At 38.1% G+C, this 23,360-nt stretch overlaps 2 protein-coding genes across 2 annotated transcripts in view; one reads left to right on the top strand and one right to left on the bottom strand.

Annotated features, from left to right (window-relative positions):
- Nucleotides 1–700: 700 nt before the first annotated feature.
- Nucleotides 701–4,637, top strand: LOC310952010 (chemokine-like protein TAFA-4; the record flags this gene model as incomplete). Its single annotated transcript, XM_083920497.1, has 4 exons — nt 701–815; nt 2,299–2,454; nt 2,691–2,815; nt 4,626–4,637. 4 exons carry the CDS (start codon nt 701–703, stop codon nt 4,635–4,637), a joined length of 408 nt encoding a protein of 135 aa, XP_083776623.1.
- Nucleotides 4,638–18,454: 13,817 nt separating this feature from the next.
- The window catches only part of LOC310951321 (chemokine-like protein TAFA-1), a gene marked incomplete at both ends in the record, with an annotated part of 30,048 nt that continues 25,142 nt past the window's right edge, over nt 18,455–23,360 (bottom strand). The window contains 3 exons of the mRNA XM_083919482.1: nt 18,455–18,487; nt 18,676–18,800; nt 19,903–20,043. Coding sequence (XP_083775608.1) covers nt 18,455–18,487; nt 18,676–18,800; nt 19,903–20,043 — 299 coding nt within the window. The remainder of the gene's footprint in view (nt 18,488–18,675; nt 18,801–19,902; nt 20,044–23,360) is intronic.

Raw genomic sequence — 23,360 nt, 5'->3', positions numbered from 1 at the left:
TAATTGATTAGTCAATTAAAAATGACTGGCCTACTATTTTGATAACTGATTAATTTTTGTTTTTTTTGCAAAGTAAAATGAGTAAACATTTGCTGCTTCCTATAGGAATTTGCAGCTATTCCTCTGTACTATATACTAACTGTAAATTATTATTGCCTAAACGATTAATCAATAATCAACATAATCATTAGTTGCCGTCCTAAACTGTTTATACAAGGGGTTAAGGGATGAATAAAAACTCATCAAGCAAACAAGTGAATTAAGCAGTGATGTTTCACTTCATATTTGTCCTTTCTTAGTAATTGCTGTAACCTAACATAAAAGTCCATGTCCCAGTTTTTCAGTGACTTGTGGAGTACAATTTGTTTTGGAGGGATGCTTTATATAGCTTCCACTGCAGAGATGTTTACAGCTGAAGGGGTAATGTGAGTCAGAAATGAGTGCAAGGACCCAAGCTCATCTTCCTCCATGAGTCAGTTCTCTGATCTGGCTTTTATTGGCATTTCTTTGATTAGCTCTATGATGTAAGGGTCATGATTAAGCAAATGCAGTGAATTAATGAACCACATATCAGGATTCAGGAGATATCACAAGCATCCAATAACCCATAATAATTTCCTCTATGATCACACACTTAAGGCAGAAGTATTGGCCTAATTCTGATTAAGTGTGCATGAACTTCTCTGTCTGTTCAGGCGAGATGAAGCTGAACATGTTGACAGGACCATTACACTGGGGCCTTCTTCTTCTTTGTATAGCAGGCTTCTGCAGCCGGCTTGTGTCCACAGGCAACCAAAGCTCCCGAGGACAGACAGGTAAGTGTCAGACCTAACCGGACCAGTCACACACCCAGAGGGACTCATTATGGCCCCTGGTCACCAGCCTGGTCGCCTGGTAGAGTTCAGTTTAAGCAACAAGAAACTTATTGTGCTCCTCATGAGAAACAGACATGAATATGGAGTAAGACGATTTTTATGTTTACTCAGAACCTGGTTGTAAACCGATAACACACAGTCGATAATATTTTAATTTCAACATGCTGTAAGATTTTGACTATTGCCACAGCATAACAATATATATAGCAAACTGAACATTTAACCTTTCTGTCACATGACTGTGTAATAACTGCAGTGGCAGAAGATGAACATCATTTACCAAAATAAAAGTACTAATAAAATAATGTTTTTCCATTTTAAGTTCAAGTCTTTGACTTAAAAAGAGTGCCATATAATCATCATGATAATTGACTTAAAGTGTCAAACGTAACTGGTCCTGCAGAAAAATGTCCACTGTGACTGATACAAAATCATTTTTACATTGATTGTTAATACTTTAATCAATGCATAAGCTGTATTGAAAGTACTTAATATACCTATAGATTTTTTTTTATTATTCCAGTGGTTCCCAACATGCAGTTCCCCTCCAAGGAGCAATTATAAGCTGATGCAATCCAAATTTATATTAATTTGCTTTTTGTAAAGGGCCACATGCTGAAAATGCTGGGAACCACTAGTGTATCCATAATCTAGTAGTATTAAAGGGACAGAAGTAATTGTACTGTAATAATACACCAATTAAGATTATACTTAATGTACTTCATCAGTGCCAAGCATAGACAACACCTTGTTTTGTATAATTATATGTTTCCTGTTTTGATCTCTGCTTTGATTACAGCCCGATTTGAAACCCCACTTTAAATATGGATTAACCTCCCAGTCCTGCAGGTGTCGTCGGTCATGCAGCTTCAAAGATACCTCAGTTCTAAATTAGCAATATGCATGTATCAGTTTTTCTCGTTATGCTATTACTTCTGCTTTGTTGCACCCCTTCAATTGTAATCATCGGTGGTGTAATAATCACCAAGAGACATTCAGTTCCTTTTATTTGTTTTTCAGGGAATTGATGCAGGTGTGAGACAGATGTTTCATGCTGTTTATTCAGCTCATTGCTCTTTATTTACACTATCTGAGATATTAAATGAGGTAGCTGAACATGCTGATTGTTGAATTGATGTTGGAATGTGTTTTTCCTTAACTGCGTCATTAGTGCTGATGCTCTGTATCCACTTGGTGGTGCTGTAGCTTAAGAAACATCACATTTGGGGTTTAAATCTTTTTTGACTTTGCATATTTGGTCATCTGAAAGAGTGAACAAAAAGATTATGCTAATTATTCAAATTTAACACCTACTAAACCCAAGAAAGCATTGCAGTTTGACTATATACTGCCATCTGTAAAGGTTGATATCCTCCTTACATGCGAAAAATAGTACTCTATTCCTCCAAATTCTCTTCCTCAGGGTCATCGCAGGAGCGGACAGGGACTTGTGAAGTGGTTGCTGCCCATCGTTGCTGCAATAAAAACAAGATTGAGGAACGCTCTCAAACAGTCAAGTGCTCTTGCTTCCCAGGACAGGTGGCAGGGACAACAAGGGCTCTGCCCTCTTGTGTTGAAGGTAATATTACTTGGACCCTCTTCCACCTCTCTTAACCAGAAATCTTCTTTCATAATATGAATAGACTATTTGTCAAAGTAGAGACAGGGTCATCAGTTTCACTAAAGTCCACTGCTACTGAGGCTGTCAAGGACCAGGGAGTTTGACATCTTATTGAGATGTTTTTTGTCCGAACGAAGTCTGTTTTTAAATCCTGTCTCATAAGTGACCTTCAGCTGTGGTGTGTTTTTCTTCAGCGTCCATTGTTCGTCAAAAGTGGTGGTGTAAAATGGAGCCGTGTCTAGAGGGCGAAGAATGCCGAGTTCTCCCTGACCTAACTGGTTGGTCGTGCATCTCTGGGAACAAAGTAAAGACCACAAAGGTAAGCTCTGCATTAGTCGGAGTCAAAATTGCACCAATACTGTACAAAAGACATAACACAAAATGGCATGACTTTAAGGCATGGTATTTATAGACTTAAGATTGAGAGAGAAATCTCCTTTTTTATTGCATTACTCTTTTGCAAAAAAAGGGGCAGACAGACTTGTGAATAGTCATCATAAAGCTTTATATTAGTAAACCCTGCTTTGATGCTGAAAGATTCCACAATCAAACATAATCACTGCTCCCAATGGCCATATCAACCCTCTTGCTCTCCACCAGGCACAGTTGGCTCAGAAAACCTAAGTCTATAATCTGGTGAATGACAGGGCCAAGAGGACAAACATGAAATAAGCTGTAAACTAATACTAAACAGTAAAACCCATGTAATTAAATCTGACGGCCAAAGGAAACCCCACTGTGTTTTGAAATGCACTTTCTCATAAGTTGCCTTTTTGTTGAACTGTTTTATGTGTATGATTCTTGCGGGGAAACATTTCATAGTGAAACAGGGGCAAGTTAGCATTGGCAGAATGCAGCCAGTGATCAAAAGATACCCAGTAGTCATGTAGTCAATTGGATTATAGTATTGAACAATAAAATAAAACAGAGAGCCATGGTGGAAGGAGTACTCAGGGCTGTTACTTATAATAAACAGATTAAATTGCTATGACGTTTAATTCCTGCACAAAACAGTATAACTTTGCATCTGAGGGGGAAAAAACATTACCTTGCTGTCAGACAGTCCTTTTCAATAGGGAAATTAAGCTGCTATCTATGGTCTCCTCAAAGTCACCAGGCTCCTTTTACAAAAACAATAATTTTACCACGCAGAACGCAGGAGTTGCAGGTCTACCTCTGCCTCGAATGATTTGATTGTGTTATTTTTTTCAATGCTAACTGCTAGTGTAAACCCGTTCCATAGCAACCACCTTGGTATGTGCAGGAGGCTATTTTTTGTGAACACAATCTATTTTGAATGTATCTATAACTTGAATATTGCCATACTTGATGACTTAATGTTCAGTAACAGCAATAGCTCACTTCAGGCTGTGGTATGTTGCGATTATATAATAGTGAAGGGCCTTGGTCCAGCCCGACATGAAGGCCTGTTGTGAGTAATTGCCTAAGTAGTAATACCCTAGTGTAGAAATACTCCTACCAGTAAGAGTCCTGCATTCAAAAAATAAAATTAAAAAAGTAAAAGTGCAAAAATATTGGCATTCAAATTTACTTAAAGTCTAAAGTTAAATGTATACATATAACTTTTTTGTGGGAAAACTATATTAAGCAAAATATTAATCACAACAAATTCTGAAAAGGGGCTGAAAACCCATCTACTCTTTCTGCCTGTACCAACTATAGTTTACCTAGGACACGTTTGAATCTCAGTTTTCAGGGAAAAGCACAGACATCTCCTCCTTCAGGAGAGAATTGTGACAACAACTCAATAGGTACTAACCATGCACAGATACAGATACAAGTCAGTATAATCAAGATCACATGTTTTATGGGAAATACTGTAAATAAAAGAAAAACACATCTTTGAATGGAGGGGGACTTTAAAGTACCAAGAGGAAAACTACTCATTATTAAGAATGGCTCATTTAAAAAAAAAAAAAAAGTATATTATATTATCAAATTATAATAATAGATGCACTAATGTCGCAGCTGGTAAAAGTGGGGCTAATCCCTTTATATGCTGAAATCAATACAATTGCATCATATCCCTCAGCTTTATCTTAATAATTGTGATTGAAATGAACAAAACAATTGTTGTGACATTTTTTCTCTTCAAATGTTGTCTTTAGGTGGCGCGGTAGCAAGACAGAAGTTTCATCTAATCAGTACAAGTGTGTCCCGGCCTGCTGCAGTCACCTTAACTAACACTGGACTCTGAGAACAGATAGAGCGAAGAACAATATAGATTTAATTAGATATCTCCTGGTTGAGCTTTACACTGCAGGAACTCATTATTTTAATTTCCTTTTGCTTGAACACAATTTTAGTTGGGGTCAATCCCATGGAGTGGACAATCTATTAGCAACTGACTTAAGATAAAATGGCGCAGCACCCTTTCCCAGTCCAAACAGGCAGCTATTGCTTTAGTCTGTATCAGTGTTTCAGTGCTTGATATGCTGGGCACATTGTGATACACTCAATCAAAGTTTGGATGGTCCTCCTGGCAGACGCTTAGTCAGAGATTTTGTGGATTTTCAGGAGGCAGAATGTGAATCCAGACAGTTGTTTGTGACTCTCTGCCAATCAAAGCAGAAGACCAAAAATACTGAGAAATTTATGATCATGTAGCATTTGTAAACAATGCTGTCCTGTAGACACTCTGAGCTGTGCAAAGAGGTCAGATCCCTTTGGACTACTCCTTACCACAAAGAAGCACTTCTCCCAAACACGACTGCACGCACACACACACACACACACACACACACACACACACACACACACACACACACACACACACACACACACACACACACACACACACACACACACACACACACACACACACACACACACATAGAAATGCTGCTTTTCGATTCCACTGGTTGGACAGGCCACCACCTGCAAGGCTGTGATGACATGCACACAAGCATGGAGTCCTGATGCAAAACAAGAACTGTTTGAAATGCTAATCATGAGGGAGCAAGGGGGGAGAGAAGAGAAGAGGAGCTTCTTCACTGCTGAGAGTATTTACATCATGCTTTTGTTTGTCTCTCTAAACGGAATACTCCTGTGGAGGGTACTATGCTTATAGTAATGAAGGGAAACATTGAAGATTCTTTGCCTTGAAGCAAATTGTAGCCACTAACAGAACAGACTATTTACTATTACTATCATTTCATCAGATGCCCTCTTTATATGAATAATATTCCTTCTGGACCAGCCCTGATTGCCTCTCTTTTATGTCTTGAGTTCAGTCAGACACTTTGCATTTTACCTTTGCAATGAAGAGACATTCTATAATAAAACCAACACAGTAACTGCAAATCATCCTATCTGAGGCATGAGACTTGCCACACGCTGTGCTAGTTGAAAGCAGCTGAATTCTAAGCAGTTTGCTCAACATTTACTTAGTGCAATTATTCATTATGGCTGTGACAAGATTCCTCACTGAGTTGCCATGCAGTCCACCGCACTTTGTGCATGGCTTTGCTTTGTAAACATTCAAGTTCTGAAGATTATTTATGTCAACAATGCTGTGAATGTCATCAAAATCAAATATGATTCATAAAATGACAATAATAATACTGAATGTGTCGTATATTTTAGAAAACCCCTGCTCAATCAATGATGTCGTCCACTTGTAGAAGATAGAGTAACATGCCTTTGGTGATGAATGAAAATTGATTCACTAAAAACGTATCTGTAGCAAATGTGATTCTTTCCGTGGGCTTCGTTAGCAACAGCATCCCAACATAACTATGTGTCTTATAGTAGCTACTTTTATAAAGCAAACAGAAGCTTGTGATGCAACTGACAACAGTATTATCAACATGATCAGACAAGATCGGCCACATAAAGAGAAGAGTGGTTGTTCGACCTTGGGTGTATTTAATTTAAGCTTTAAAATTGTCTTTAAAATATACAAAGGTTGGATGCAATGATAGAAACTCCTACAATATAATGCACTCCACCCAGGCCTCAAACTACTGTATGGCATACTAATCACCTTAGATATGGATCAACACCTCTCTGGCACAATATGCTTGACAAAGGTACAGCTATTGTACCCTGCTCAAGATGTTTAGGAGTTCTACAATGACCTGCTCTTTAACTGTAGTTATTCAGTATTATTTCAGATGATTGTGGATCAGATGAAACACAACATGTTTTTATTCAAAACATATTTTAAGCAAAAAGAAAAGCCAAACATTTTCTGGTTCCAGCATTTTAGGTTTTATTTTCTTCTTCTTCTTGTTAATTCAATATCTTTAGACTTTGGAGCATCGTTCAGACAAAATGTGCAAACTAAGGACAACAATCTGGGCATTAGGAAATTGTGATGGGCATTTTTTAGTATTTTCTGACAATATTTACATTGAATGATTAACCGCGAATAATCGTTAATAAGAATAATCATGCGTTCTTTTTCCTTTGATTTTGCTCCGTTTTGGCAGCTGAAGCTTCTCCTGATTCAGGCAAAATCTTCTTGATGATGTAATGCTGATGTTAATGATGTATGCACCAACACTTGGAATAAACCAATAAATACAAACATGTATTCTTAACCTCTTCATGGAAATTGATTGAGATTGGTGTTGTTAAAGCTGCTTTTCACTGACTGATTTCACTTCTCAGGCTTGTAAAATGAAGTTCACACAGAGGAGTTAGATGTAATATATTACTGCAACCTCAGGAGCTGGTTTAGCTTCTCTAGACGTCCAACAGTGGTCTTATCCCCTTTTCCTGGTCATTGGACCATCCACCACCTTGTATTGATGTACTTATATTGTACAGAAATGCATTGCAGTGAAAGTTCCCAAGATTCCCTGACTGTTCTTAAAATAAAAGTAGATCTGGACGAGAAATCTTTGTAAAGATCAGGAACTCGGGGAGCTACATTTTCTTACCGACTCCACAGAAGCGACAGAAAAAGATGAATCCACTGGGAATACGTTGATGCATGACTTTCATATTATTACCATCCTTGCACTGCCTGGGTTTATTTTTTACAAACACATTGAGATTTAAATATTTTATTCCTGTATACTACTGTACACAGTATATATTGTACTGTCATGTTTGTATAATGTCTGTAACCTTTATGGCCATATTTGTTTAAATAAGATATTTGTTTTTCAAATTCTCAACAGGAACTAACTTTTTGGAATTAAAGTTTAAAAAAAGTCTTTCACACCCCAGTGGGATTTCTGTCAGCGATGATGGCACGCATCCTCAAATTTGTGCCTATATTCCTAAAATACCAGCAGCACTCACAACTTCCTTTTTCTTTTTCAAAGGAGCTGGTGTGACATTCATTATAGGTGACTTAGATGTGTCTTAGATAAACTCTGTGATTCATACGCACTCATGCAGGTTCTTACAAAAGTTTAAGAGATCTTTCCATGCTGCTTGATTACCTTTTATCTTTAAAGCCAGTGAGAAGAGCTTTATGTCTGGAGGAATTGAGTTGAAACCCTGTGAGCATCTGTCATAATACAACAAAAATCATACCCTAAATTCAAAATGAAAGCAGCCAAAACAAGGTAATTAAGGTGTTGCACACATGAAAAATGCTTCACAGAGGAAGACAAAGAGTAAATAACTTTACAATTTTCTCTATTTCATCGACAAAATGAGACATGAATGAACTTGTTATTTACAGAGGTCTCATACTTCAAACCAGGGTCATAAATAACAAGTTTCTGGCATCTTATCTGATATCAGTTTGCAGTTGATATGTGGCAGAGAACCTCTCGTGTGACTGTCTATTGGGGATAGTAGTTCATGTGCACTAATAGAAAATAAACTGTCCTGGGGCACATGAAAAACATAATGGAATTGCTGTTCAATTCCCCTTTAACAATGTTTTCCTCATATGGAGTTGACACTTGTAATAAAAAATGTAAACACAATTCTGCTTGTTGCTCACTCTCTATCTTTCTGCGTATGTGTGTGTGTGTGTGAACTAAATTCGTCTCATTTTACTGCAGGCAACTATATAGGCGACTCAGAGCAATAGAAAGTAGTTTGGTCATGGTTGAAAGGTTTAATCTACTTGCCTTGTCATTATGCATACATTCTATCTGCAATAGATATTCTTTTTTTGCGTAATTAAAACAGAGAGCTGAACATTTACACTAAAGGAACAAACATTAATTGGATGATATTAATGTTATCGGATGCGTGTGATGTATTCATATGCATTCATGCCTCATGGCTGCATGTTACACTAATGAAACAGACATGGCACCGATAGGGAGGAGAGAGACAGGGGCACAACTGTACTGAGAATCATTCAATACAGATTTTTACACATTTATCGTTTAGTTTTTCTTTTATTTCTGAAACAGTGGTGGCTCTCACATTGTAATTATTGCCCTCCTCCAAGCGATAATCAGGTTTCACATAAATGGTTTCTTTTTAAATCATTTCAGGTTTTTTTCTTCAAACATGTGAAGAAGTCATTCTAATTTAATTTAATAAAAATGTAAGATTAACATTTTTGCATTGTGGATCTGAATAATGGATTAAACTGATTAAATAAATTAAATATGAAATGTTAATTAGTTAGCTTTAGAAATACTGGTAGGCAGGTTTGGTTATCTCTGGACAGAGCCAGGCTTTATACTAAGCTTAGAAAACCATCTGTTGACGTAAATATCATACGTAAAAGTGGTAGCCTATCAATCAGGAACATTTACTCACTATTTTTAAACAATGTGTGAGCTTTTCTTTTAGTATTATTGAGTATATTCTTATTATTCTTACTCGTATTAGCAAGTATGACACATTGTAGGTTTTGGTTAGAACTATTGTACCTGTTCATAGTTCAAAATGTTTCATCTACCCTAATTAAGCTGTGATTTTTTGCACCACCTGACCAGAAGTGCTGAGTGAATTAAATGAAACACGCCAACATATTGGGGTAGTGCAAGACATGGTGAGGTGTTTTTTAATGCATTATGTCTGTTGCCTTGCTGCTAAATAGTAATTGAGGATTTCTTGATTTAATTTCTTCATATTTCTACTATAGGCCAAAACAGAGTTCTCAAATGACCACAGCAAACACTTAATTGACCGTTCTACTCATTCCATTTCTATGATTTTAGCATTTAGCCACACCCATATCCAGCATGAACCATGTTAAAATGGTGGATTCTCAGGTGATTTCTACCTTCACTGAGATGTTTGAGCCTCATTCAGCTTTAAAATGTTTGACAACTTGGAGGAGTGAAGCGGGATAGAGAAGCTAAGTTACAGTATATTTTGCCTTGATGATTAACAGAGCAGAGAAGTTGAACCTGGAGCATATGGTGAAGCACTGATGACATGCTGCTGCTTAAATGGGAAAGTACAAGAAAAAACTCAGTTCTTTAGTTGTGCTCCTCACTGTACAGATGAGAGCGTTGCCTAGTAACTTTGTGTGCCATGGGGTGGTAAAAAACTGCAGTTTCTCCTTTGCTGTGATTGTTGTCTACATGGAGTTCATTGATAGGCCGCATCTGTGTTGTAGTAGCCTTGCTGATGTTTTATTCTTCTGTATATTCTATAAGAAGTGTGAAGCTTTTTCATTTATGTGGCTCAGTAATGTTTGGTGCACCTGCCTTTTATGTTTGCCATTTTTGCATAGAATTGTCTAAGTTTTGTCCTCATTTCTAATTAATTCTGCACTGAGGAAGGTGATTATATAGCAATGGCTATGGCTGTGATATACAACCAAATCCAGTGGGAATGACATCCTATTCCAATTCAGTATCTCTCCATGTCTGAAAAAATACTTTTACCTTGCCGTCAGACAGCCCCATCAAATGGGGAACTGAAGCTGCTATCTATGCTCTCTTTAAAAACCACCAAACTCCTTTAGCAAAAACAGTAATTTTACCTCTTTTTTTTTTCAGAACGCTCCACTTTGCGTCAGGCCAAACAACACCCCTTAGCTGTGATATAATTACAACATACCATGGCATGTCGGCACCCTGCTTAAGTCACTGGTTCTCAAACTGTGTTCTGTGTACCACTGAGGGTATGCTATCTTTTGGTGCACAGGGGAATCTCCAAATTAAAAAAAGGTGATTATTATATATTATATGAGCTAAACTGTGATGTAAATCTTGGAAGCAGAGGTAAAAATGAATGTTGTAGAAACACTGCAATCATGGCTCCAATGGGAACTATTAGGAAAAGAAGTGCGGATCATGAGGAGAATATTTCAAGCAGCCCTGTTGTAGCTGAAGTGGACAACAATCAACCGAGCAAAAGCGCTAGTGGATACACCAGCAGAGCCAGTGATGTCTCTGCGGCACTTGATGAGGGACTGGCCAGTGTCAGTTCCAGTGCTACCCCTTTGTACAGCATGGCCATCGCTCACAACAGTCAATAAATAATCTTCTGAGAATAAACCTGCCTCCTGAGCTAACTGAATAGGGCGAGCCTACGCTACTATATTTTCACGTCGCCCGTGGTGGTACTAGGAGAGCCTTATATTATCTGTGGTAGTACTTGGCGTAAGAAGTTTGACAACCACTGGCTTAATTGATAACCAGTTGTACGCACAGGCTGCAAAGTGTCCTTGAAATAGAACTATTGCTGGTGTAAGCGCTCTTGTTGCTGATGGTGTTCCTCTAGCGTCTACGTTGGCATATCACGCAATTATTTTGTAGCCTTAAGGAGTTATTTAATTTAACAGTAGTATGATATTATCATAGAAATGTTTTCTTTGCCATTAGGCTTTTTAACTGCATGCCTTTTTTAACTTTTATTGAGGTGCATTTTTATACTTGAGTAGAGATGATCAAACAAGCTAGAGAGTGAGTGAGGAGAGCGAGCGCCGTTCAGTGAGGACAAAGCAGTAAAGCAGTAGTCTTTCAAATTCATGTTCACATTATTTTACAGTGTGTGTGTGTATATATATATATATATATATATATATATATAAATTATAAGCAGAGTATGTGTTGATTTTCTGATGTTTTGTAACTTAAAATGAACAAAGCATTTGTGAAAACATCTCATCTCTAAATGTCAGGTTTCATGCAGCTGAATATACAAAACATTTTCTTCCTGAGTCTCTTAAGAGCCTATTAAACCTAACCGCAGTGTGATGTCACTACCTCTCGGTAGATAGATGTGAAAAAAACTAGGTACTTTAATTTGGAATTGCATCCCAGGATAACAGTATCGTCACAGTAACACATTTCTGATCTGTTAATACCTCTGGCACTTCAACAGAATTTGTCTTTCTTTAGATGCAAATTAAAAAGATAAGCTGTCAAGTGTGTGCAAGGATGTTACAATATTTCATAAATATTTATAATAATAATTTTTTTTTTAAAAAGGCCTTTCCTTTGCATAATATTTCATATACAGTATATTAGAGAGAAAAAATGTAGGTATCCTCAACTTTCATACGATGTGTCCTCGCAGAATGGGTTAGGTTAGGTGTGGGCCATGTGTACACGTGTTCACCCTTCAGAGTAAGGGAGCCTAATTTCCTAAACTATTTTTAAAGTGTCTTGAATGGGTTATTGTGATTTACTGTCAGTCTCAATTAAAGTCATTTGTAAGGGTGAGGCCAGAGTGGTGAGAAAGAAAATAACCCACAGCAAGACATTACGGTCAGGGGGAAGGACTGGACACGAGTCAGTCGCTGCTCCTTTCACGTCCTTCGCCTCAAAAGATGACGCGCACATTATGTCATTGTCTGCCATGAAACAAACAAACCAATTCAAATCTCAGACAGACAGTTTCTTGATGATAACCATAATAGCGTCCCTATCTAAAAATGTTAAAGGACAGGCATGAATAGGTGGTTATTTCATTGTTTTTAGTGTTAACATTTGAAGTCCTTTCAGTCCCTTCTAGAGACAGAACCATCTTTAATGTCAAGGCTGCACATTAGAAACCAAATTACAAGCCTGGTTAGAGTTCCTGTTATCTTTAGCAGGTTTTTCATTGACAAGATTTTCAGCTTGCAATTTCAGGACACCAATAATAATAATAATAATAATAATAATAATAATAATAATAATAATAATAATGATAATAATAATAATAATAATAATAATAGCACACAGCACTCTTACTCAGCCTGGAGGCAATTTTATGTCGTGGTAAGGTTGCTCAGCTTCTTCAGAAAGCTGAACTATTATGCCAAACCTATTTTTGCATACCTGTAGATATTGTGGACTATATGCTATGTTGTTCTCAATAGCCTGACAAAAGACAGAGGGTGCTCATCTTTAATTCAAGGCAGTCTTTCTTACACAGAGATAAATCCTCTCCCCACTTATGAGAAGAAAAAAACCCCTCCAAGTGTTCATTTCTCTATTCTGCAATTATTTAGCCTACCTGTATTATCTGCAATTTCAGAGAAGGATTCCATTTTCATGTTCCGTGAGGCATCTCGCTGATGCTCTTACCCAGAGTGACACTGAGTTGCTTAAACTGATCCTCTTTCACAATGCCAGTCTTCCAGCCCACAACATATGGCCAACACACCCTTGTCATGTTCATTTCCAAACAATTACTTCAGGTTCACAGCAGGTCATACTATTAAATTTTCCACACCACGATTAACATTTTAACATTTGGTTGTATTTAGTCTTCATGGTGCAGTGTGATTGCATTAAAAAAACATTTGTAGCCCTATGATTTAATTTACACTCTCACATTTGTCAGCATGAATATCCGTAAAAACATCCCTGCAAAAACATAAATGTCAGCTGAGTGCAGCATCAGTTTGACATAACTGGATATAAGTCGGTGCAACAGACACTGTGCCTGTGTCATTGTAAATCTGTCTATGTTTGCTTTGTGTGATCAAGTTGTTATTCCTTTGTGAGGACCTAACGGCATGAAAGGCCTGGTGTTCTTGGCATGAATCATTTAGATGAAAGCCTGAGGAGGAGGGGGGAAGGAACATGAGGCACCTGATGTCAACTTTAATTAGAATCCAGTTTGGTTGACGTTACCTTGACTTTAGAATCTCTGAATCCTGCAGGGGCAGTGGAGTCAGTTCTCGCTTACAGGATGTGATTAGACTGGGTAATATTGGTGATTGCTTGATGCCACAGAACACAGCTGCAAAGAGGTGTTAAAAACTCTTACCTTGTTAAATGTTTTGTGTTCACTCTATATGTGCATACCTTGCCGTTTCCTGTACATTTATCCAACAGTCAGTTTTCTACAGTGCTATTAAAACGGCATCTTGAGCATTCATCTTCTCTCAAGCAGATAATTATCGGTGTCAGGGGGATTTTGTCTTGATAAGAGTTATTTCACACATAACACCTTATTATCATATCCTGTTGCTTTAAGTTGCACCTTGATATTCATGGAAACAGAGCAGTGACTTCCAAGTGCAGACAATGGAGCATGACTAGACTATCTGAGTGTTTTGAATGAAATGTGTCTTCAGAACAAACCCACAGGAGCCTGAATTCCCAGGACGTCCCTGGTGCATCATAAAAAGAAGTCAGGGCACATCACCATCACTTGTGTCTTATTTCTCACTGTTCCGCAGCTTGATGTGAGACATCAGAGCCTACAGCGGCAGCCCAGAGAGCTGCTCAGAAGTCTGACACAATATGAGATGCTACTTGCTGCCGTTTTGCACATATTATGTCCATTTAGCAATCCCATGTTGACTAGGAAACATTTTTTCAAAGGCTTGTATAAATTATGATAGCCTGAAGCAAATAAAGAACAGCCTAAATACCATTTTAACGTATTCATGCACCCATGTTTTAACATGCTGCCTCGGACAAATGTTGTAATTTCAGTACAATGGATGATGGACAGTGTGCTGCAATTTGGCATCTGTGTTTATATTGCACGATCCGCAGCGCAGATGGAGCCAACAGAGAACATGTGCAAGGGCATGGAAACAAAGAATACTTGCAATCAGATGCATATTAATTCACTATTGATCACTAATACAACCACACTTGGATTTACAGTCAGATGTCTTCGCTCTCATTACATCTAAACATGGTTCTCTCCTTTCTATTGAAGTTTGTAATTTAGTCAGTTTCACAATCTGTATGGTAATAGGAAAGGCAACTGGCAGTATGACAAGTAGCTGCTATGACTGTTTCTATGCAGTCTTTCTAGAAAGTTGAAATTTATACTGAGTTTGGGGTTTTGATTTGTGGTCTCAGCACTCCACACGTCACTCTGTGATTCTGTCAAGAGCACTCCTTACCCAAACTTATGGGAAAAGTCAAACCGTTTTATTCTTTTTTAACCTCTGATACAGCAGCATGGTGTATCTTTAGAGGTATTTTCGTGACCCCATAGATTTCTACCGTCAGAGCTGAAAGATAATATGTTTACCCGGGGGCAAAACCAACGTTTAAATCCTATATTTCCACAGACTGCGCTGTCAGACCTGGGAAACAAATGAGGAAGTGAGGTGATGTAGTTTAAGAGCCCAAGTCTGTGTAAGAAGGCAAGTCGGGGTGGTGGATCGGTCAAACAAACACCTTCACTCAGTGTGAAACCAGACTTTTTTTAAAGCAACCTGATTATAGTAAGTCTGGGACATAGTTGTGTTTATTACATATTTATGTCAGTGACTCATTTTAAGCTAATCCATGATCTATCATTACTCTAACCAATTTGTTTTTGCCTAAACTTTAGTGTTTCCATTTCACAGCGTTAACTACATGTTTCAATCTGTGGCCATTTAAAGCAACATTAAATAGAGCAGTCATATATGTTGTTTTGGGAGTCATTGGGAATTAACATAGGTATGAGGATGTGTTTGTGCTGGTCACTGCCACATCCTGTGCAATAGACGTGTTGTGTAAATTATTGGATTTAAGCATTGGTTTTGGCACGGCAAACTATTCTCTCCGTGCAGGAAGCGGACATCTGTTGGACCGGGACAATGCATCTGAAGATGCTTCTGGATAACGGGCAGAAAGTAACATTTCAACATTCCCCCTAAGGTTTGCGTATGTAATTCTGTGTGACAGAGTCCCAAAAATGTGCCAAGGGTTCTGAGAGACTCAGGGGAGCTGATCTGTTGAAGGCTGCCAAAAATAATCATTTTTTATCTTAATTAAAATGACAATGATCAAATGACATTCACAGGTACAATCATAAAAACTCGTAAAAGAAACCTCTCTGATGCATTAATTAACTGTGCAAGATGCGATTGAAATGTAAGTTCTCTGTTTCTCTCTCTTTCCCGTTCCAAACATTGTTGATGTTTGCAGACCATTGGTCGGATAGTTTGGCAAATTTATTTTGATGTTTAAAAGCAGATGACATTGGAGGAAACGAGAAACATATATATATATATATTTTTTTTTTTTATCTTGTGAATGGGTGAAGTGGTGCATTTGATTGAACAGACAAAGCTGAATATAAGTGGACAGTGGAAAAATTATGAAACAAGTGGAAGGCCAGGAAAAACTCATTTTTCCAGAAGATGGATGACACACAGCACCAGCAGTTACCTAGAGATCCTCCCGGAATAATTCCCAAGGGGCAGAGGCTGTGAAAGCAGTGGCCAGTATCCCACTGGGATACTGCATCAAAGAGTTGTAAATACAGGAGCGGGTCCTTTTACTCATCCATCTTTGTGTGTAATCGTAGCTTTTTATATCCAGGTGTACTGAGTAAGTCTAGTTGACAACCTGGGCATCTGGATAAAATATGCATGTCTCAAAAGGGATTTGGGATGTTTTTGGTTGAATTTGACTTTTGTTCACTTTCTTGAGAAGATTTATACACATATCTGTCACTTACATGTAAAGTTACTACAGCTTGCTATTATTGCAATTTAACTCCAATCGCAATTAATTACAAACAGAAATACTGAATAAACTCCCTATTTTATTTGACCCCAATCTTAAATGTGATAAAGAAACAAACAAACAAATGCTTTCATTACGTCATCTTTTTTTTTTTTTTTTTTTAGCTCCTTGGAGTTTTAAGCAAGGTCAATGACATGTTTCCTTTTAGAGATTATAAAATGATAATCCATATTGTTTTTCCCCCTTTATCTAAGAGTCAGTCAGTCTACTTCAGGTGGTGCAAAATGCGGCTGTATGACAATATTAAAAATTGTGCCCTATCGCTCCGGTTTTAATACCGATTTCACTAGTGGTTACCAGTGAAATGTTACAGTTGACTACAACATTTTCCTTCTCATTTTCAAAACCGGCTAGCTCTTGCATATCTCAGTGACCTTTTACATCCTTATACTGAGGAACACTAGAACACTGAGGTCATCTGATAAGCTGCTCTTTTCCAGCCCAGATAGTCATTCAAGGCATAAAGGTATTTTTATGTGGCCGGGCCCAGGTTGTAGAACTGCATCCCTCTATATGTTTTATCAGCCCCCTACCATTGAATTTAAATCCAGGCTAAAAATCCACTTGTCTTGTCTGGCTTTACATGTGTTTGAGCTATGTCTCTGTGTTCTTGGCATTGTTATTTGTGAGTTTCTGTACTTTGGTCAACCATGGGTTGTTTTCAAACTGTGCTATAATCAACTGACTCATTTATCTAATGACATATTGTTGAGTGAGGCTCTGTTACAAGGCTGAATTTTTTGTTATTTGCTTGGAAGTATGATTTTTATTTTCTTCTGGAAAAGAACCCTGGAATTCTGGTTTCACTTTGGCTTTCTAATAGTCCCACCGAATGTGCTCTGCAAAACCGCAAGTTCTCATTAATAAGTGAGCTTTTCAGGTGCCGGTTGGCATAGTTGGCAAAGTTGGTTAACTTTGAACTTTGTGGTTAAGCTACTTTAGCATGAAGGTGTATTCAGATTATTATGATTAAACGCTGGTAACTGACACCTGTGAAGGCAGTGGCACAGATGCACTACAGGAACAATGACTTTAATGAAATTTCAGCACATATCAATAGATTGCTTCATATGTACAATATCATCATTTGAATGATTTGACACAAATAAGGCATTTCAAGTATCGAAAACAACCTATGGTATCACATTTTTGGTGAATCAATCAGTTTCAGGGTAGCTGACATGTTACCAAGTTTGACTGGTAAAAAGCCATTTAAGTGATCAAAGGCATGTTAGTACCATACAAACAAAATGTTAAAATGTACAGTATTAAGACACACAAACTGTATTTGTAAAACATCTTCTTCACAACGCATCTGTGTTTTTTTAATTTATTTTTTTCCTTAACATCACATCCTTGAACTCATTAAACTTTGGCTGTGTTAGGGTTCATGGGTAACAAGAGGAAAGATCACAACTGCATTCAAATGATAGTTTTTCACCGTCACCATGTATTAAGTTCATGTACACAAGAAAAGGACAGACCATTTATGTACAATATTTTCCCTCTTACAATATATATATATGTGTGTGCGTGTGTGTGTATACTGTATAAAGAGAGACACCTGAGGGCTGTCAACTACTGTACTTGCTCATCACATGTCCTTTTATGCATTCTTCTCCTGTTTGTCGCTTGGTTGTGAACATCTGTTTTAATGATGTCTGAAGAGGGACGTCAGCTGCTCTCCAGATATTAATCCAAATGCATAGACACACGTTCCATCTCAAAGTTGGAAAGAAAGGATGAAAATATTCATTACAAGGTTATGATGAAGTTCCCCGCAGGCATCTTGGAGCGTCTTTATTTTCAGTAGCCTTGAGCAGGATGTGCTTTATGTATTCTACATCTTTTTACACTTTAATCTGAGAAGTGTTCACATTTCTTAAAGCAACAATAGGTTCATTGTCTCTGTAATAATTGGTCCTGTGACAGTGCTGAAACGAGAAGGAAAGACATATTTAGTATGACATGAATTACGGAAATGAATATAAATTGTGTTTTGCCCTCTACAAAGCATAGCAATTAGACGGTAGCGAGAAATTAATTAGCATACCAGTGTCCCAGTATAAATGAAGAGACTGACCTGCAGATTAACCTTTCCACCAGAAGCGTTCCCTTGCGCCCTTTCCGCGGTGTTAATATGTTGATGTTGTGTATGGCTGAGTATTCTGACAAGAAAAAAGGAGGAGGACATTGAGGGGTTAGACTGTATGGTTAATAAGTCAATTCCCAGTGAAATTCAAATACAATAAATATGCTGTTTTTGTCGGCGAGTGTTGAAGCGCTTTACATTTCTCGCCCACTATTCTGCTATAGCGTCTTTTCTTTTTCCTGCGGTCAAAAGAGGTTATCTCACCCTTGTGGTTTTGATCTTGTTGCCGGCGTAACACATCCAGCCTGAGTTGTCAGGGAGCGTCTTGCATTCCTCCCCCTCCAGGCAAGGCTCCATCTCACACCACCACTTCCCAATTACTATGGATGCTACAGGCAACAAAGACAAGACAAATTGTGATGCAGGTGCCTTTCACCCTAACTGAGTCCAAAACCAGATAGCACAGTGCAGCACTTGCAGGTAGATGGCCATTAAGTGGGGGTGTCCAATCCTGATTATCAAATGTTTCAGTTAGTAAGTTGGCTGTATGTGTCAAACGGACAGTATGTGCTTCTGACAACTTGTTGCCTATTAAAATATGGCTTCTTTATTAGATGCTGTTATACATGAATGTGGTGGGTGGAACTTGGGCTTTTCATTGAGTCAGTGGATCGGTAGGTGCGACTTGACTTTGACTTTAATGCACACCACATTTCTGCCGTCAGGAGAGAAAATTGCCTTAAATACAGGGTAAGTAGACAGTAAATGGTTTGTAATGTGTGACAGAGGAAAGGAATCTGTCATAGCTGACATCGAGCAACCCCATATTCCCCCAGTCCGCTCAAAGATTTCAGTAATATTTGCAAAAGGATTTAAGATAAAAGCTGCAGGTGAGAGGTTTCTCCTAAAGCCAATATGTGTTTTAGTTGTGTCAAACCTAAGCACCAAATCCATTTCTTACAAGGGATTGTGTCTGTGTAGCACACACTTGTCAACGCATATATAAAACCACTGTGAAATATCTACAAAGTACCCATGTAATCAATAGCCGCTTTCCTCTGCATCTCTTTGCTTTATCTTTCCTTATTTCTTTAGTCTTTCCTGAGGTGTGCTACACTCAGCAGTTTTGTTGCTTGGAGTAAAGCTTAACACTGCAGATACCTTCAGCTGTCTGTCATCAACAGAATTTGGATGTGACATTATCCCAGGTAATGGTAATCTTATCTGGGACAAGGCATTGCATGAGTGACTTAGGCTTTTATTATGAAAAAATCTCTGTATCTTCACAAAACATAGCAGTTTTCAGGGTTTGACTTTTTTTTTTATAATACGGTGCATGGTTAGTCGGATTAAATATAAAAATGGAAATCTTTCTTTTCCTGCAATGTGGCTTGCATTCAAAACATGTTTTTTTTTGTCATGCAACCTTTGAACAGCATTGTATCAAACCTAATATTCCTTTTTTTTCTCCTCATATACTAAAATACTCACCGTCGACACAAGAAGGTCTGTTTCTGGTGGTTCCAGCCACCTTCCCCGGCAGACAAGAACACTTGACCGTCTGTGACCTCTCCTCAATACGATTCTTATTACAGCATCGGTGAGCAGCGACTACTTCACATGTACCCCCCTCTGATAATAAAAAAACAAAACAGAAAACAAACTACATTAAGTCAGCATCTCTAAGGAATTAATGTTCAGACTGCCAGCCCAGACTGCTGAAAATGGGTTTCAAAGTATATTTTGCATCATTCATAATGTGACATCATACAACGACTAAGACATAGTGATGCAAGTGCTGAGCAGAATTCCTGACAGCAGCAAAGACCATTGTGAAGTATACCAGCCTCCTCTGTTGCTGAGTTTGTCTGGTGCGATTGAGGAGTTCTGCATTGCGACTTGACAGTGTGATTGTTTGGGGGGCGATTTGAGAATCAGTTTGTTTACCTGCAGTTTGAATGTAGCCAAACATCTGAACACCTTACTGTGTGGAAATTTATGTGGAAAGTGAACTTGAAGTACATTTACTTGAGTACTGTACTCAAGTCCTATTTTGAGGTAATTGTACAATTTTTAAATATTGCTTTTATGCTACTTTATACTTCTACTTAAGTACATTTCAGAAAGAAATATTGTACGTTTTACTCCTGAATTAGAACCATAATTCCTCTGTTCAGATTCAGATTGTACATACAATACCCTTATAAAATGCATTTTTAAAGATTCAATTTGGGATTACCAAGCTTTTTTTGGCTTGAATCCCCTTATTGGCCCCTTTTTCAGATGTAAGTTGTTAGCCAAAGAGACATTTCCCCCTTTTTTAAATGTTTCTAATGGTTTCATTTGAAAGAGCAGTGTGTATTTAGTGTTATGCAGCGGTGAGGTTACAGATTGCAACCAACTGAATAACCCTACTCATCACTTTCCAAGCATGTAATAGAACCTGGGTTGTCCTTCAGGTAATGTAAAAACATATCCCTTTCCAGAGCAAGTCTTTGGTTTGTCCCTTGTGGGCAACAGTAGAAACATGATGGCGGTGCAACAATGTGGGCTCAAGGGAAGAGGACCTGCATCCTATGCACATATATAGGGCTTATTCTAAGTTTCAGGTCATTTAATGAAAACAGTTATGATTATACTGTAATAATCCATTGCTGCCAATAAATCCACCTAAATACAACACAATTTTTAAAGAACTGTTCATCATCATGAGATGAAACGATTTCTTTTCGCCTAATTAAAAGATGTGAATACTTTATCCACCACTTACTGCCATATATATATATATTCTGCTTTTATTCCAGTTCACAGGTTTATTTCATGCAGTTAAATAATTGTAAAACATTGCACATGTTTGCTGTAAACAAGAATAATTGTGCTTTGCACTCTTTAGATGAGCAAGACCCCTGTCGTTTGTTGATTGTTGATGAAGAGATGTGTGAGAGCAGGGAGAAAAATAAAATGAATCTATTCACAGGAGGAGAGGCCTGCTTGAGGGTTATCATGAATATGAACACTGGCTCCACCATGCAATTATCACCAAGCTACTGGCTTTGCCCTGCAGGCTAAGAGGACTGGACCAGACGGACTCGATCCACCTCAACCGCTGGCCTCTGCCACCCACTGTGCTCAGACTCTCCACATATGAGAGTTGTGCAGCAAAGGACCATCTGACAATTACACCCGTTGGCATGACACAAGATCAAGGAGGTTGTGGAGAGAAAGAGCAGAGAGAGGGGGCGAAAGTAGCTCTTATTTTGCCAGCAAAGTAATTTGAAGTAATGTTTGACAATGAGCTGTGGGTTTGTGAAATGCTCCATGGCTAGATTTACATATAACATTTGCTACATTTGAATATTATGGTCTTGTGAAGCTCTCCTGATGCTGGGGAGTTTCTGAGAGGCAGGAATACAGCATCTTAAAATAAAACCTGCTGCAGTTAGAAGAGCAAACAGCATTGGATCACTGTAACTCATTTGATAATAAGTCAATCAATATAATAGCCAAGTTATGACATTAATTAGTACTTATTTCAACATTCCCTAATTAGCATTTGAATCAGCATATGCACACTTTTTTAACACACACTAATTTGAGTACTGAATTTATCCTGTGGGGATTAGTAAAGATTTATCATTTCTGTAAGCAGATATAAAGACATTTTCATATTTCAGTCTATAACTGTAATGTCTCCTCTTCTGGGGGCCATCCATAGGTGGTATATACAGTGGAGATCAAAATTAGAGAACAAAGTATTAAGTCTTGATTTATTCTGAAATACGTTTTTTATTGATCAGAATTTGAATATTCGCGGTGGCTATACCACTGCTGTACTAGCATGTTTTTTTTTAAAATAACCATTGTGTCAGAAGAGAAGATTTGAACAATGTTTTCTTCGGGCTATAGGATTCAAAAATGAACAGGAAGTGTAGAGGTCCTGGCTTTGAATGTCTTCAGCTCATCTTGGTCCATTCTTCTTCAGTCTCTTCCACAGTTTGGTAACTGTAGTGGGTTTCTTAGACATTACTTTGTTGCTAAGGGTTTTCCAGAGATTCTGCTGATTTTTCTCAATTAATTAATCATGTCTATTACATGCCAGAGATCATCTTGTGATGGGATCACACAAACCTCAACTCCAAATCAAGCCAGTGATGGTGGTGGGGCAATGGCCCCTTTCCTCCTTTCTACCACACTACCATGCTCACAACACACCCATTTTAAAACTCTTCCTTCATTTTGATCTCAACTACACACCTTTTTAAAGTTTCTCTGACTTGCATGGTTATCGGGTCAGAGGCCGCACCTGTAATGGTTTGTGACTGTATCTTGCATGGTTGCAATGATATTGTGGCAACTAAATCTGTCCCCATGCAGACAGACATAACTACTGGCAATATACACGTAACTGCCTCTGTGTTAAGTCCTGATACATTAGGTGTCTCCATGACATATACGCATATACTCACAAGGTGAAAACAGTGTTGCTGTCAAAAAATAGCTTGCCATTATGGAGATTCATGGATTGCATAGAATATTTGTTCAACCCACAATTTAAGAAACTCAAACCAAGCCATAAAGTAGCTTTATAGCTACTCTCTCTCTCTCTCTAGAGAGAGAGAGAGAGAGAGAGAGAGAGAGAGAGAGAGAGAGAGAGAGAGACAGACTTGTCTGTTTCTGGATATAATTGAACCATCATGTAGCTCCTGTGGGGATTAACCAACAAGGGCCCACTTGACCTGCTGGAAAGAAGTAGATCACGGGGCTCGTCTCACACTTGATTTTCACTTCTGCAGCATTGAATTAAAAAAAAAGAAAATCATCTTCTCTTATATCTGTAAAACTTTAAAGAGAAGACAGAATCAGATTATGATAAGCCTGATTGAGTTCATTTGGGATTCAGTGTTTCTCAGGAGTGGATATGGAGGGTGTGTGCCGTTCTTGGTTGTAAA

This window comes from Echiichthys vipera, assembly GCF_963691815.1.
Source record: "Echiichthys vipera genome assembly, chromosome: 9".
Lineage (NCBI taxonomy): Eukaryota > Metazoa > Chordata > Actinopteri > Perciformes > Trachinidae > Echiichthys > Echiichthys vipera.
The sequence above is the reverse complement of the archived record's forward strand: the minus strand, read 5'-3'. Positions and strand labels throughout refer to the sequence as shown.